Source organism: Sceloporus occidentalis, unplaced genomic scaffold, assembly GCF_023333645.1.
Source record: "Sceloporus occidentalis isolate IW3139 unplaced genomic scaffold, rSceOcc1.0.p SCAF_3, whole genome shotgun sequence".
Classification (NCBI taxonomy): domain Eukaryota; kingdom Metazoa; phylum Chordata; class Lepidosauria; order Squamata; family Phrynosomatidae; genus Sceloporus; species Sceloporus occidentalis.
Genome location: NW_028316983.1, coordinates 28516505 through 28534257, shown reverse-complemented (window position 1 = coordinate 28534257; position 17753 = coordinate 28516505). Strand labels below are relative to the sequence as shown.

Below are 17753 nucleotides of genomic sequence, written 5' to 3'. Positions count from 1 at the left end.
AAGGCTTCACATGGCACTAAGATGTATGAACGTCACACAGTAAGATTGGCACAGAGGGAATTATCTAAAAGAAGTATGGAAAGAAGCAGTCTGGACCACATGTTCTTGTAGGAGGAAGAAGAGGGCTCTTCTCTCTTTTACTCTGAGCAATTTATCTTATCAAAATTACATTTCAAGCTGTTCGGTACCCTGCAAGGCAAAAGTTACACATTGGTAGCTGTTTTCATGGTTATTTGTGGTCAATCAACTTATCCTGACTCCATAAATGAAGGACCTCCAAGAACCCCAATCATCATCAGCCCTACTCAGGTCCTGCACGCTCAGGGCTATGGCCTCCAGGATTAAGTCAATCAACTGTAATGCAATCATCCTTTTTTTGTACTGCCTTCTACTTTCCCCAGCATTATTATCTTTTTCAATCAGTCATGCTGTTTCATGTGTCCAAAGTGGAATGGCCTCAGTTTTATCATTTTGGCTTCTAGTGAGAATTCAGACTTGATTTGATTTCAGGCCTGTTCATTTGTCTTTTTGGACTATGTCCCTAGCTTCTGACCATAATTCTTCTAGTTCCTTGTTGATTATGCTTAATAACACAAATCATTTTCTTACATTATCAGTAAATTCTGCTGAGACGTTGTTCAAGTCATATTTTGCCATGATGACTGGTTTTGTGTTTTTCTTCCATTGGAACTAGGGTGCCATAATTCTCTACTAAAAACTGGGACAAAATGTAGGACAAAATTTAGACCAAAATATAGGATAACTGTAGGATAAAATTTAGCCCAAAATGTAGGACATTTAAGGTAATCCATTTTTCTTAAATGTCCTACATTTTGGGCTAAATTTTATCCTACAATTGTCCTATATTTTGGTCTAAATTTTGTCCTACATTTTGTCCCAGTTTTTAGTAGAGAATTATGGCAACCCTAATTGGAACATACCATCTTAACTAAGGACAGAAACAACAGAATGCTGGCTTCTTACTAACATCTCTGATTTTTCTCCTGCTTGGTTTGTAACATTTTGCCTCATGAAGAAGCTAGTTGAGCTTCGAAAGCTTGCAGCAAGTATATTGTGCATTTCGGTTGGCCAGTAAAGGTATCACTGTTTGGTGGATTTTTGTTTTGATATAAATACTGGTAGTTCATGACCTGTACCACAGTCAGCACCTGATCTAGTTTTAGTTGCAAGAATGGAAGCTTCTACTTATGTAGTCTATCTGATTTTTCTATTGATCATCTGGAAATGTCAATGAGTATAGTCTCCTCTCTGGTTATATGAAGAAGGTATTTGCAATGAATAGGTAATTGGCCTCACAAAACTCTATTAGTTGCTCTCCTGCTTCATTTCTTGTACCAACTCCAAAACTTCCTACGTTTTTTCCCCTTTGCTTCCTACTTTAGCATTCCCGTTGCATATTATTAGCATTCAGTCCTGTTTTGGAATGTCATTAATTTCTTCCTTGACTCCACCATAGAATCTTTCAATTTCTTCTTCGTCTACCTCCATGATTGATAGATATACTTGGATTATGGTAATGTTTATAGGTTTTCACTGAAACCTTATTGACATGATTCGGTCTGACTTTGTGTTACATCATTTCACTGATTGTTAGAATCAGAATGTCCCATTCCTGACCATTTTAACTCACTCGCCCTTAGCACTACTATGTGCATACATTCTATTTTGTTTTGTTTTTTACTATGTCTAGCTTCCCATGGCTCATATCTCTCATGTTATATGTTCCTGTAAAATGTGTTGTACAACTTTGAACCTTGTTTACATTTTCATATATGCCTATTTGCTTTCCCATCTTTTTGAGTTCTGTTGTTCCCTTTGCCATGTCTCTGTTAGTAATTGTCCTCCGATTCTTCCTTTTAACTATCTGTTTGTGTTCTAATCCTGCCTTTTGATTCATTTTGGGTTGTCTCATTATAGGGTGTTCTTCATGAGAGGGATTCACAAGAAGTTTCATCTTTGGCTCCCTTCACACAGTACTAACTGGTGTCTGTAAGGTCTTCCACCAGTATCACCCACCCCTACTGCTGCTGCTCAGTAGTTGTTGATCTGTTCTACGACCCATTTATTTGTCTTTTTAGCACTCCACAATATGTGTAGAACTCTTCTCCAGCAACACATTTCAAATGATTTGATTTTCTTCCTGTCAGCTTTCTTCACTGTCCAGCATTCACAACCATGCATACAAATTGGAGATACGATGGTATGGACAAACCTAACTTTAGTATTTGTTCATATATATTTACACTTCAGGATGTAGTCTAGTTCCTTCATAGCTTCCCTTCTCCTTCCTTGTCTTCTGATTTCTTGACTATATACTCCATTCTGATTAATGACTAAGCTAAATCATCTGTGGTCATTATTTTTGTTTTCTTAATGTTCAGTTGTAAACTTGCTTTTGCACTTTTTTCCTTGACTTTCTTCAATAATCGTTCCAGGTTTTTGCTATTCTCTGCTCGTAGTACGGTGTCATCTGCATCACTTACATTCTTGATGTTCCTGCCTTCAGTTTCCATGCTTCCTTCTGAATCTTATCCAGCTTTACCTATGATATATTCAACATATAAATTAAATGATAATCCCATTTTAGACTAAATCCTTCCAAGATGGCTTGAAAGACTTAAAACGATGAAACATAATGGAGCAATAAGAGAAATAATGAACAGGATTATAAAATCAGAATTAACAATATTTCATTTTTATTATTTTTCAAAATAAGATATTTGTAGATAATGAGTAAGATAGAAAGGAACAAATCAACAGGCGCTGACTAGGTGATAGGAACAGGCTGTTTATTGTATTATAAACCCCTTTTGCAATGCGGTCTCTCCCATCCTCCCTCCTTCCCCATTTTTGACACACTGTTTATCAACTGTGTTTGCAGGCTATTGGTGGGTGGATTGGCTTGCCTGGAGCACCAGGGTGGACAAGATGGATTTCTCGTTCATTCCACACTCCATGATTCTCTGGTTTTGCAAAAGCCATGTGCAAGGTATTCCATGCCCTCCCATTGGAGTGAGCCACAAATGCTGCTTTCTCTATCTGCAGGTTTAATAGGCGCTCCTAAGAGGGAAACCTGGCTGCAGTTAAGAGCAGAACTGGAAGCGCTGACTGATCTCTGGCTAACACATGCTTTGAAAGCTCTGGATTTGATACATTCCCGGTAAGAACGGCTTAAGGAGTCGTCTCCAAGTTGCAAACATTTTACTTTCCTCTTGTGTTTTCCAAACAAACCAAGGCATATTCTTTTATAGGACACCTTTGGTCAGATTTGTGGGGGGCCCATCTGGGCATGTGATGGAGAACTAAATGTCAAACTTGAACATTCAAGTCCAAGTCCTGGCTCTTAGATATGCCTTTTGTGAAACACAAGAAAGCAATAAAGGGAGTCGGCTGCCCAAGAGGCACAGAGTGTAAATGCTATTGGAGTTTTACACCATTTATATCCCCGGAGTGTGATTACGTGTGACGTACTTCACTTTCAGACTAGTTTTGAGTTCTAATAAATTATGGAAGAAGAAAAATGTTTAAAAGTCTAGCCACTGCTGACTGTGTTAATCACTGATTTCATGGGACTCATTGCTGGCAAACCTTACATCCTGCTTCCAGTTTAGACTAATAGGGTTTGGAAACAAGGATCTCTATTTAGGAAAGGGAGGGGTCCCCTTTTGCTTTCATTCTCATCCTGTTTTCTGTTTTGTAGGCCTAACTGCGTAAATGTTTTGGTAACTACAACCCAACTCATACCAGCACTTGCAAAAGTGCTGTTATATGGTCTAGGCACAGTCTTTCCTATCGAAAATATTTATAGTGCAACAAAGACAGGTAAGAACAACATCACTAAAGTATAGTTGTATAAGCATAACCAATGATATTTAGAGAATGAGTGACAGTTATTGTACATAAATGCTAACCATACCATTGCAGGTTCAGAATGCTTGGAAACCTAGCAATAGCAATAGCAATAGCAAGTACATTTCTATACTGCTTATCAGTGCACTTAAGAACTCCCTAAGCAATTTACAAAGTGTGAGCTAATTGCCCCCAACAAGCTGGGTACTCATTTTAGTGACCTTGGAAGGATGCCAGGCTGAGTCAACCCTGAACCCCTGACTGGTATTGAACTCACAACCTTGTTGTTTGTGAGTGAGTGGCTGCAATACAGGCATTTAACCACTGCGCCACCTTTATTTGTTATGTTATGCAGCATGACTTTTCCAAGATCACCCAGTGGCCAAGCAAGGGTTTGAACCCTGGTCTCCAAATGGTCCAGTGATCAAACCACTACCCCACACTGCCTCCAGGATAAACTTTTATATAGCGCCATTTTTCAAATTGTGCACAAATTAATGTTGAAAATCACATTCCTGGTCAACTTCCTCAAGTATATCTCTACATTGGCTGACATAAAATTAGGCTGAAATAATTCGCATACTGTTTTGGACTTCCACCAGCACTTAGAAAGTTACTTTTTAAAATGTAATTGGTCCCAAAAGATACTTTTGAGATACTATTAAAAATCTGAAAGTTATAAATCACTGGCCTGTGATACAAAACCTATTCTTCCACATCCCATTTGCTATCAACACAACAAACACAAAAAATCTGAAGACCACAGCACAAAATTAGCACTTGAACTATGTACTTCTCTACTACTTCTCTACCACCATGTAGTGATCCTTGTAACCATAAAAGTAATTAAAAGCTACAGTAATGCAACAGGAAATGAAGTTGTTACTTATGAAGTTATATCCATAATGTGTCTTAGTTATACCCTCAATCGTGTGGAAGAGAATTTATTTACAAGTAACTAGTTATTTACCAGAGTGACTCACTCTTACATATATAAATTACCTGTAGAATCAAAAAATAATAAAGATGAACCCTAAAACATGGACCTGTGAGCCAGAGGTGTTATCACCTGGATTTTTCTCAGAATTTCTCTGTATACCCTTATATTAGAACCAGTTTAGTTATTAGTAAGTTTGGACCTCTCAAGGAGGAACAGCACAGTAAATATGGCTTTGGAGTTCAGAATAATTAATTCTGTCTTCCTTTCTTAGAAAACCTTTATAAAATACTAAAGCCTGAACCCTCCTAGGTCCTGTCTGCACTGGCCAAGATACTCCAGGGGCAGCCTGGAGCATCTTGGCTCCAGAGTTTCTCCAGCCTCCCTGTTACCTCAAGCCCTCCATTCCGGTGCTGAGCAGCTGTTTGCACAGACATCCCACTGTGCTGCCTGATGCCATTACTACGGGTCGCTCCACTCTGAGGTCAGAATGAACTGCCCATCTTCAATCACATAGCTGGATGCCTTGTTCTGACATCAGAGTTAGCAACCTGTAGTGATGGTGGACACATTTCTGTTCCTTGTCTTGGAACAGAGGGCTCTGGATCTTCTGGGAAGATCCAGCAAACAGGCTCTTATTTTATACCCCAGGATTGGTGCTGAATGGGCTAGACATTGTCCAGTCTTTTTTCACCAGACTCAGGTTTTGGCCCATACATTATCCAGACTACACACTGAGAGGACAGGGGGAAGCTGGTTTATTTGGTCTGTGCAGACAGCGTCTTAGAAACTAAAATGTCTCAGCTAAGGCCCAGGACAGACCACCCCAAAAGGACGGGCTGGTGGCAGCCTGTTTCCCTCCGGAGGGACACTGCAGCCACCAAACCATGCGGCATCCCTACAGAGTAAAAAGAACCAGAAGCACTGTGTTCTTTTTAGGTTGCTGGGCGGACATCATGAGTGCGCCAATGGTGCACTTGTGATGTAACAGACACACAGCACTTGTGATGTAACAGACACACAGTGACATGTGGACACTGCACATCCCTTACATCAAGATGGCGGCGCCCATGTGGATGGGACACCACCATCAGGTCACTGCCATTACATACTAGGGTTCCGGACCGTGTGGTTACTGTGCGGTCCAGAACCCTAGTGTCGCCGCTGCCATGCCCCTTTCAGACCGTCTGTCTCAGGCCAATGGCTCTCATACTTCCAGCATCCAATGAGATGAAATGACTCAGTGTTTGGTAAAGCTGAAGGCAGTAGAAAAAGAGGAATTCTGCATTACAAGTGAATAGACTCAATCTAAGAAGACACAGCCCTGAGTTTGCAAGACTTTAGTAGGGTTGTTAATAACAAGGTGTTTGGAATTCTCTCATTCATAGGGTCACCATATGTTTAAGTTGACTTGGTGGCAGGTAACAACAGCAAAAGCCTGAACCTTGTTACTAGTTCCCACTAGAGTAGACCCATTTAATTAGTAGGATTCAAAGGAGAGACTCACCATTCAGCAATTGATTCAGTGGGTCTAGTCTAGTTGAGATGACCAAGAGGATTCATGACCATATTCTGCACATGCCATTACTTGTTCACATATGAAGAGAGTATGGGATATAACAAAACAGAAAGTGGTGTAAATCAGAGATGAGGAGAATTTGGCTTTCAGATGCTGGACTGCAGCAACATTCAGTCCTACTCAACACAAAAAAGCAATGAGATATCTTGTCACTTGCTTGATATGGAATATGCATTATTCAGGGACTGCATGACTTATGATTGAACTGCAACTTGTTGGACTGCAACTTATGATTTCAATTCCTGGCTTAGACTGATTTTCAACCAGACCAGTCCGTAACATGACTTATACAGATGTAACACCTTTGAGACTAACTATGTGAAAGAAGTTGTACCATAACCTTTCGTAGACTTGGTCTACTTCCTTAGATGCATGCAGATGTGACAAGATCCCTTTGCATACTGATATTCCAGACTAACATGGCTATGTCTCTGAATTCTACAGACAGTTAAAAACAATAGTTTTTTGTGGGTTTTTCGGGCTATGTGGCCATGTTCTAGCAGAGTTTCTTTCTGACGTTTCACCAGCATCTGTGGCTGGCAACTTCAGAGAAATATATACAGTTAAAAACAAGTCAAGGCTGAATTCTCAAGTGCTAGGAAATGCCATTAGAGGGTATAAATACCTTAAAGGCTCCAGATCCTGTGTGATCTTGGAAACTAAGATGGTCAGTCCTGAATGGGAGACTATATTATAAAAGAAGAAACCGGCAAACCCACCTCTGAATATTCCTTACTTAAAAAAAACTCTGTGAAATTCAAGGGGTCGCCATAGGTCAACAGGTGACTTGAAGTTACATACACAGAGAAAATGTCCTTATATCATCCTTCCTAATAGCCCAGAGAGTCTGCAGAGCTGTAATTGTTGGGAAATTTATGTTTGCATTCTCCTGTCCCTCCTTAGTTAGACAGGGATGCTCCCTCCCTCTCTCATTCTATCATGTGGCTCCTGTCACTCAAGCTTGGAAGTAGTTTAACAGCTCTCTCAAAATTCTAGGCTTCTTCAAGCAATCAGTTGCAATTTTTTTCCTGTCATATATTAAAAGGTGATGAGATTTCATCTCTTTTCCCAAACCATCACGAGTTAGGATAGGGTTTAGTTTGTTATATATATATTTATTTATTAAAGCCATTATTATTTGTTTTTTAAAACTACAAATGAGTAAGTCTTTATTCTTTGGGAAGGCAGATTTAAAATAATAGTCTGGCCCACATTTTCATTGTTTTGCTGATGAAAGCTGAACTCTAACTAGTTTAACTTTCAAACTTGCATATTTTTGTTTCCCTTTATAACCCCCTGGGAAACTAAAATTGTACCCCACAAATCTCCTGCCATTGAGTGGCTTTTTAAAAAAAAGGCTTAAATGGATAAGTGTGGAAGTGAGTTGCATGATGGTTGCAACTTATGTTAAAGAATCCCAGTACTGTCAAGTCTGCATGCTGAAGTTTCCTGATCCAGGCACCCAAGCAAAATATATGTTTATGAACTCTTTCTGCTCAGTTCTGTTTTTATTATATTATGAAAAGAGGTGAGAGAAAGAATCACCTTATTGAGAAGGAAGATAATGGCTTACAAGGAATAAATTAAATGCAAGCAGAAAAATGATATTGGGGAATCTCCTTTGCTTCTGTGATTCATCAAAATAAATTAATGTTCCTCCTTCATTATGCAGGAAAGGAGAGCTGCTTTGAGAGGATAATGCAGAGGTTTGGACGTAAAGCTGTCTACATTGTAATAGGAGATGGTGCTGAAGAGGAACAAGGGGCAAAAAAGGTACCCCTTTCTATTTTACAACTATTTGAGAAAATAGAAAATCTCTCCCTCTACCTGAAACAAGAGTAGAAATTCCTTCTTATTCTAAGATATTTACAATTAGAATCCCCCCCCCCTTCCCTGGCTTGAACATCCATAAAGCCTCTTGAACAATTTCCAACTGTAAATCCTCATTCCAGCCCCCTGGCATCTTTTGTGGCCTTTTCGATAGTTTGCGCTTGCTACTGCCCTTGGTTAGTAACAATTTAAGTGCAACAAGTTAAGTGCATAAATAAGGAGGGAGAACAGGTCTGTCAGTGTGACAAGACCTGCCATATTCATTTCTACAGTGTGGCTACACTTCCAAAAACAAATATGTGGGAAGAATGGTTAAATATACCTCTCTATAAAGTGGGTGCTTTGTATACTTATTCATTAATAAATGGCTAATTGCCATTTTTATTTTCTTATCCTCATTCCTCCTCTTTTCCATTTTCCTTTATTCCATAATAAGTAAGGTGTTGCAATGGAAAGAAAACAGGAACAATCACATTGTAAAGATTATAAAATAACTTGTGTGCATAGATCCAGGACCAATTGGCAACATGGTTAAACATGTTGAAAGCTGGTTTGCCATAGCCTAAGCTCAAGGTCTAAGTCTAGGGTAGGAATAATGCAGCTGTCCAGATGTTATTGGTCCACAGCCCCTAAAAGTCCTCACACTGGCAATGGTGGCTGATGGGAACTGCAATCTGACACCACATAGAAGGCTGCATGATTCCCACTCCTGGTCTAAGATTACAGAGATTCATTGGCTGAATTCCCAAATCACTAAGTCAAGACTGGGTAACTCAAAATTCACCAGATGTTGTTGTACTGCAGCTCCCGTCAGCCTTTACCGTTATCAGTTCTGAGTTGAGGTGTTTGATCTAGCAACATCTGGAAAGGCATGATATAGCCACACTTCTTTTAAATGCTAGCAGATAGCAGTCATGGAATCAGGCAAGACTGTGGAATCAAAGATTTATTCATTCATTTGATTAATATCCCATGTTTCTCTTATGAATGGAATTCAATGTGGCTTATTAAATAGTACAAGTATTATTAAATAAAACAAATATAATTAAAAATACTCAATTTATTTTTTAAAACAGAGGCAGTTCACTGATTACAAAGTTGTAAGCCTCACTTAGGACATTACAATTCACTTTTATGGTTGTTGCACCATCACAGTCACCAAAAGCACCCATCAACATACGTTTTAAGCTCTGTGGGTAACCCCTTCCTTCAACATGGCCATTTCTAATTTGCTACAGAGCAGGAATGAACAATAATGTTTCCTGCCCTCTTCCTGTATATAGTTGGATACACTGCAGAGACCACAGCCTAGAGAAAGAGAGCTGGGTGTGGTCAGCATTCATCTCCCTGATCTCCAGCAATTTGGAAACAGCCATGTTGAGGAGGGCTACAAAGACCAAAAGGTTGGTTTTGGGATCCCAGTGCAGGATCTCAGCCATAGTTGTTGTTGTTTTTCAAAACAAAACAGCAAAAGAAAAATACAGTACCCACAGAGTTTTAAAAGCCTCTGCTGCCACAAGTAAGAAGTTGCCAAAGGCCTGCCTTAAATAGAAGGTTTTTGCCTGCCAACAAAAATGCAACAATGATGGATAGTTGAGTCTCCTTCAGGACAAAGCCAGGGAGAGGTTACCAAGAAAGCCAGTTTGGATGAACACAGCAAAGTTGCTTTGTACCAGGTCAGACCATTAGTCCATCTGACTCCATAGTGCTTGTTCAGAATGGGAGAAACAGAGGGGAGTGAAAGTGGACAGAGAATGAAGAGAGGTAAATCTGTTGTCATTGGCTCTGGTGCTCAACTGCTACTGGCTTTAGTATCAGCTACAACTAGCATGCAGCCCCTGAGAGATCATCCCCAAGTAAATTCAGCATGAAACGGGGGGGGAATTATGCTCCCACCTTTACCAACTGGCAACAGCTTTCAGGGGCATCACAGCTGCAAACTCTGCCTGTGTAACCTGTTTTTCCTAATGAAAAAAATCCTTTGCGTAATGCTGTTGTCTCCCCCCAGAAACTGAATGTTGTTCCTACATGTGGAACTGACTGCCTCTTCTTGGCCCCTTAAAGATATCCATAAAATGTACAGTTCCCAGATAAACATGGTTATTCACCAAGAGTTAAAGAGCACCCCCTACCAAAAAGAAAAGCTCCATAGGAAGAAAGTGACATAATGATAACAGTGTGCAGCCTTAGATAGGGCTCCTCTGAACTTCAAAACTAATGGGGTCAGTGCACCTGAGTGCATCAAAGGCCAGCGGGCTCCCCAGCAGTAGGGTTAAGCAATGCCTTTTACCAACTGTGCTCCAAGAGGCCTCATTTTGCCGGTGTCTCTTGCTTTAAGCCTCTTTTCCTATTAATGGGCACACATTCTTTGCTGGAGCTGTCAGGGCCTTTGATTGATGATGATCATTAGCACGGGTGACTACACACCTGAGCTTTATAAACCCATGGGGAGGACAGGGCGCCTTTTACTGCTTCACCGGCAGCACTGATGATATCTCAGCCTGAGTGGGTCATTTCTCTTCACCTGTCGGAGGAGTGATAAATTGATGGGAGCTGAGCAGCAGGCGTGGCTGAGCTGCCAACTTTGCCTCTCTTTAGAGAAAGAAAAACAGAATGTTTAAATGGAAAGTGGGACCATGTGGGAAACAGAGAAGAAGAATGAAAGGAGAACTTGCCTGGCATTTTATCCTTTAGGTGGGAGCAGTTCACTTTGGATTTATTTTTATGTGACTTTATCGGACAAATCAGGGCCAGCCCTAACATTACACAGAAAGAGATTATTGCATCAGGCAACAAAAAACAGCAGTAGTTGAGTGTCTGTAGTAATAAGGGAATAAGCAGCATTCCCTTGTTAGAGGACAAAATTGTGTATGACACACAGCTTGCACAGAGCTGTTTCTTCCACAAAATGATCAAATAGCTGCAGCAGCTAAACTGTGAGTGTGGTCTTGAGAGCACAGATGTAGTGTAGTTCAGCATGTGGTTGCATCTATATTATCTAGCATTCCAAAATCTGAAATATTCCAAAACCCAAAACTTTTTTCATGGGTGACTGAGATAGTGACACTTTTGATTTCTGATCGTTCAGTGTAAACAACTTTACAATCCGCCCCGCACACTTAGGTCTGCCAGGAAGCAATTGCTAAGAGTCCCAGAAGTGAGATATTCCAGCACTAACCAGAGGGCCTTCTCCATCTCAGCCCCTAGGCTCTGGAACTCGCTTCCCGGCGAGCTTCGTTCAGCCACCTCACTGGACCAATTAAAAAAGGGGTTAAAAACACACCTGTTCCAGCAGGCATACCGCTAATGCCCCTGAAGTACTCCCCTCTCTCCTCTCAGCAGCACTGTAATGTTAGCTGGTGTTATTTGTATTGTATTGTGTATTTGTGATTTTATTTTGAGGTTTTACTGTGTATAATGTTGTGATGTATTTTAACATGTTGTTACTTGCCTTGATCACTGGAAAGGCGGGCTACAAATAAAATTTTATTATTATTATTATTATTATTATTATTTCCTTTATACACAAAATTATTTTAAAATATTATTTAAAATTACCTTCAGGCTATGTGTGTGTAAGGTATACATGAAACATAAACGAATTTTGTCCTTTGACGTGGGTCCCGTTTTCAAGATATCTCACTATGTATGTATATGCAAATACAGGTGGTCCAAAAATTTTTAAAAATCCAAAATTCAAAACACTTCTGGTCCCAAGCATTTTGGATAAGAGAGACTCAGACTGTATTATGCTACTCTGTGCCATACAGATCTCAGCCATTATGTCCAGCTACACTTCAAAATAATCCCTGTGATTATGGAATACTATCCTCCATTTCATTTGAGACAATAGTGTTCCCACAAATAGATGAGAAAACAATAAAGAAATAGAATTTTAAAATACGTTTTTTTTCCTTTCAGTCTTTTACCCTTATACTGATTGTCTATTATTGGGACCAAGTACCTGATTGCTCCATCTGTGAGCAAGGAGAATGCATGCGTGAAGAAATGTCCAGCTGCTTTGGACCCAACTGTATTGCTGCAGGCAGTGTTCACTGCCAAGGCATTACTAAGGGGCTGCTGGGGGTGCACCCTGCACCAGATGACATCCAAAGGAGGGTGACGCCACTGCTTCTCAAACATTTGCCTTTTGGCAGAAATGGGCTGTGGCATTTGTGTGCATCCCTTTAAAATGCTAGAGATGGTGTGAGTGGAGCTCACTGGGAGGAGAAAGGAGAGGCTTCAAGGACTGAAGGATTCAAGGATGCATCTTCTGAATTTTCCACCTTGGTTCCAAGGCATCTTGGGCCAGCCCTGATGCAAGCAGTAAAACATTTTTGGACACAGGCAGTTCTTCACTGACCTTTGCCATGCACATGACTTTTTATTATTGTTGTTTTGTTCTGTCGTCATGCATATGGGGGTAAGAAATTATGGAAAAGACACAGAGAGAACAAACTGTTGTAGATGGTTGTCGAATGTACATAATACATTTTCGCTTGCTTCTTCCCCTTTCCTTTATTGTCTTTGGTTGGGATTCAGTTAAGGACATATGCATGTCTAAGTGTCCTTTACACACATGGATGTCCAATTTTTGGGTGCCATGGGGACTGATATTCACTTCTTCTCTCTGCAGGCCCCAAAATCACCCCACACAAACCTATTGTAAAACCTCAAAGCTGCTTCCACCATTCTATGCCTTGTGTCAAGTAGGCGAGGTCAGAGAAGCATCTGGCTACCTCAACAATAGCTAGTGCATCACTAGGGTTGGTGTCACTCAGTGCAGTAACTCGTGGTGTCACCCCTGCCCCATTGTTGTTCTCCTATCCCGCCACCGTACAGAATCTTTACTCTTGTTTTTTGTACTAATGTTACTCGTTAACCATAATTCTTGAATGTCACTGAATGTCATGGTAATAGTTGTGACATAAACAACTAGCAAAATAAAAATTATACTTTTAAATTACATTATCATAGGCACAGCCTCAGTGCATTTACATATACATCGTTTCACGTGGTTGAAGTGAAAATTTAGTAAAAGGTGCTGTTTTAAGGAAAATTTTAAAAGAATAAAAATATTTTTTAAAAAATTAAAATCTTTTTTTACATTAAAAATTATTTTTAAAAAACAAACTTTTGGACCTCTCCTTTCTCCTTCCACTGAGCCTCATGCCACTCACCGGATCTCTTCTGCATTTTAATGGAACACAGGCAAATGTCACAGCCCATTTCTGCCAAAAAGCAAGTGTTTGAGGAGCAGTGGTGTCACCCACCCTTAGGGTGCAACTTTGTGCAGTCTGAACCCCCTGCGCCCCCCTAGTGATCCCACTGTCTATAGCCAGATGCAAATTGATGACATCAGGACTGAGATCCACCAGGGTCCTTCAGGAGTCTCAGTGTTGCTGTAATCATTGCATGTCTAGCTATGGAGAGATAGCTGGCCATTTCTCTGATCCTGCCTGCTTGCCACAAAGCAGAAAACAGCAATTCAGCTTCAAGGGCATTACAGTAAGTCAGGGGGAGCATATATGGCTCAGTCTATCTTAAATCTGTATGCAGATATTTACAGAATGCTGCAGGGATGTTGGACTGAGGCCTGTGTCATAATCTGAAATTACTTTTCAATTCTATGTGAACAAAACTGGTCACATTTCTACAATTACCACTTTGTGTGCTAGGATATAGGAAACACCTTTGATGTTATTAACTGCCCTCGAGTCACTCTTGACCCATGGTGAACCTGTGGATGAAACATCTCCAAGACACCCTGTCCTCCACTGCTCTTCTTAGTTTTTGCAAATTCATACCTGTGACTTCCTTATTAGAGTCCATCCATCTAGCATGTGATCATCTTCTCTTTATACTTCCCTCCACCTTTTCTACCATTATTGGTTTTTTTTCCAATGAGTCATGACTTTTCATGATGTGTCCAAGGTATGGCAGTCTCAGAAATATCTACTGAAGTATTTTTTTTAAATGTCTAATTCTAGCACAACATGCCTTTCTGGAGGATCTCCTGTCATGCTGACCTCGAAGCTCTGCGTCACGCACTAGAGCTGGAATATTTGTAGCAGGCTCAGACAATCTTCTGCTGTGGGCTTCCGATAACTCTTCAAGACACCATCTCTTTTATTGGCATTTTATGCAGTCCTTTTCCTGAGGTGGAGCAATTTTCTAGGAAAACCTTTAAAAGAATCTGCATCGGGAACACAACATACCAAGCTCCTTTCTATCTGAGTGGAGGAGAAATCTTTAAATGGCCTAATAACTGGATGCTCAGAACTGATGTGGGGCTTTTGCCATGTAAATTACTTCCAGGCATGCAGAAGACCAGTCACGGTTTTATTAATTAGGATTATGTGTTTTCCTTGCTTTAATAAATGGGAATTGGGTGGGAAGACATGACATGGAGCTTCTAGGCATATATGTTGGACAGTTTTATCAATTCAGATGAGTTTCTGAGGGAAAGTGGGGGTACAGGGAGATTGAAATAGATGAATTTTTTTGTATTTTTTTAATTTATGAACTAATCCTATTACTCTGATATTAAGCTCATACCTGTGTTTGTATCTGCTGGGTTGGATGGATTCAGCCCATTCTAATTTAATAGCTCTTTTCTCCAAGTAAAATCTGGGGAACAATCATTATCATGTCCATTTTAAATGAGCACATTTGGGACTGTTGATGTAAGAACTATAACTAGTTTTGAAAAGCTATGGCATGTGAGCTTCACATGTATCACCATAGGCTGTCATCTTGTTTTCTCATGGTTGGGAAGAGGAATTACCCTGTGATGAGTGAATGGCAATAAAACTATGTTTACAATTTTAGGGTTGAAATGTTTACTTTTTGCCATGGATGAAGCTTGATGTCTTCATTGCTCTTTCTCCAGAGAAAGCTTCTAAAGTTTTCCTTAGATATAACCAATAATTCCTGACAATGGCTGCTTAAACACCAAACCATCCATTAAATCTAGAAAGTATATAGAGTTGCAGGGAACAAATCCTGAGAGGATTATGTACCTTCAGGAGTTCTGTAGGGCAGGGGAATCATTTGGTACATCAGTGTACTACTACACTCCTGTAACTGAAAAAAGGTAGAAAATTGACTCCTTCACTGTAGTATATAGGGGACTGTTTATGGTCTGAACCAGGTAAACCTAGAATACATTAAAGCTGCATCTGCAACTGCAGAAATAATCCAGTTTGCCACTACTTTGCCATGGCTGAATGCTATGGAATTCTGAGAAACATAGTTTTGTTGTGGCACCAGAGCTCTTTGACAGAGAAGGCTACGTATTTCACAAAAGTACAATTCCTGGAATTCTACAGCATTGAGCCATGGCAGTTAAAGCGGTGTCAAACTGAATTATTTCTGCAGTGTGGGTGCAGCCTTAGTTTAAGGACCATCTCCTCTATTCTTTCATAAGAACTTAAGAAGTAAGCTGGATCTAGCCAAAGGCCTAGCTTTGCCAACATTATGATCTCACAGTAGCCACACAAATGACTATTGGAAGCCCACAAGCGAGACATAAGTGCAACAACACCTTTCTGTTCATGGTGCATTTCAACAGTGTTAAGAAGCATATTTCCTCTGATCCTAGAAGTCATTTATAGCTGTCACAACTAAGTAGCTCACTGGTTCTCTTCTTTCCACTTATCTGTTCATTTTCACTAAATATGCCACTAATGCCTTTTTGCCACTTGTTTCCTCTACCAGGAGATAGTAGGGGAAAGAATATATATCTCTGAGGCAGTGTTTGCTAGCTCAAGAATGGTGAATCTGTGGCCATCTAGAGATTGTTGTAGTCAGATTCCCATGTTGAAACACTATTGGTTAAGTTGGCTAGAACTGATGGGAATTGCAGTCCAACAACATATGAAGAGTCAGCCATTCCTAGATATATATGTTGGGTTTTTGTATGCAGTGCTACTGGAATTTTTGCTACTTAAGAGATGCTACAAAAAGAATGATCTTCATGATCATAAGTTCTTGCAGAATTTAAACCTAGAGTTTATCTTCACAACAGGGGCAAGTTTTACAGTATCAAGAAAGGACAGTACCTCATGCCCTTCAATGGATGTCCTTGCCCTTGAGCTGTATCATTATTTATTACAAAATGGAGTGAGAGAAGAATGGGTGAGTAAGGACACAAAACTGGGACAGCACAGAACATACTTTTCTGGCCCTACATTCACAGCTGAATTACTGTCAAAAACAGAAATACTTTTGGCTGCAAGGTGAAGACAGGAAACCAAAGGAAGAAAATGGAAAACTGAAAAGAAAAGAAAAATAATAAAGCTGTCAGGCTTCCAAGAGATGAACAAATTGAATTAAGACTTTTGAGACTCACACAATGCTGGGACAGCTGAAGGCCAAGTCAGTGATAGACAGCAACACTGAATCATTTAGCACTTGTCAATCATCAAATTGTTGCTTTTGCCTGGAATCTTAAAGTTACTGTAGCAGACTGACATATTTTATGCAATAGCATAGTTCATCATGTAGAAATTTACCACAAATTCCTAATTGTTTAGGAATTTACCATGAAGATCATGTTTGAGTAAAGTTTTTTGTCTCCTGTGTGATTGGCTTTTTAGTGCCAGATTCACTCTAGTTAGTGGCTGGAATCCTGTCCATGGTGGTTGATCCTCTATGGCAGTTACAAATACATAATCTAGAGTTATGCATTCATGACTGTTATTCATTATCCCTACATAACTCCTAGTTTAGTGGCTATGTAGGGACTGTGAAAGTCCCCCCCCACATCCCCACTTACCGGGAAGCAGCCACCATGACTGACAGCCATCTGTTTACCTGTCAATCAGGAATTAGCTGACTGATGTTTACACACACAAACACTGCATGAGTGATCTCCAGCACAAAAGAGAATTGTGACAGAGACCGACTACCACCTGTTCCACTAGATATCATGGGAGAAGGTAGAAATGGCAGCCTGTTACTTCTTGAGCAACAGAGAAACAGATTCCTGTTTATTGTAGTGGCTTCCCAGTAAGGGTTTCCCAAGGTGGGATTCACTATGCAGCACTGTATGTTCAGTGCTTATGCATATCGGTACATAAATACAGGATTCTGACTGTTGTTGTCATTATTCTGAGTCCTGTCAACCATACCTAGAGTTTTCTTGGCAGGATATTCAGAAGAGGTTTCCCATTGCCTTCCTCGGAGGCTGAGATAGTGTGACTTGCCCAAGATCACCCAGCGGGTTTCCATCATTGAGTGGAGATTTGAAGCCTGGTTTCCCACAATCCTAGTCCAACATTCAAACAATGATACCAATGATGGCTCTCACACACCATGCCGGCTTGATGGCATAGAGGCATGTAACTCAGTTACATGTGCATATCTTGTTTGCAAGTTATGCAAGGAGCTATTAATTAGGTCCTTGTACAATATTTAAAAGTTCCACCCAGGCACTTTTCAAGTCCCTGTTACATTGCTATGGCTATTTAATGGCTGGGGGAGGAAGGGAGAACATGACTATACAACATCTGTCCCAGCTGGGGAAGAGGAATA

The 17753-nt window shown here is 40.2% G+C and overlaps 1 protein-coding gene across 4 annotated transcripts in view; it reads left to right on the top strand.

Moving 5' to 3' along the window:
* LOC149315685 (protein phosphatase EYA2) overlaps window positions 1–15016 on the top strand; it is a 198943-nt gene extending 183927 nt beyond the window's left edge. For all 4 annotated transcript variants that reach the window (XM_089513900.1, XM_089513901.1, XM_089513898.1 and 1 more), the window contains 4 exons: window positions 3067–3181; window positions 3722–3843; window positions 8059–8159; window positions 14207–15016. In XM_089513900.1, the coding sequence (XP_089370026.1) occupies window positions 3067–3181; window positions 3722–3843; window positions 8059–8159; window positions 14207–14287 (419 nt within the window). In that variant the 3' untranslated portion in view covers window positions 14288–15016. The remainder of the gene's footprint in view (window positions 1–3066; window positions 3182–3721; window positions 3844–8058; window positions 8160–14206) is intronic.
* The last annotated feature ends 2737 nt before the right edge of the window (window positions 15017–17753 follow it).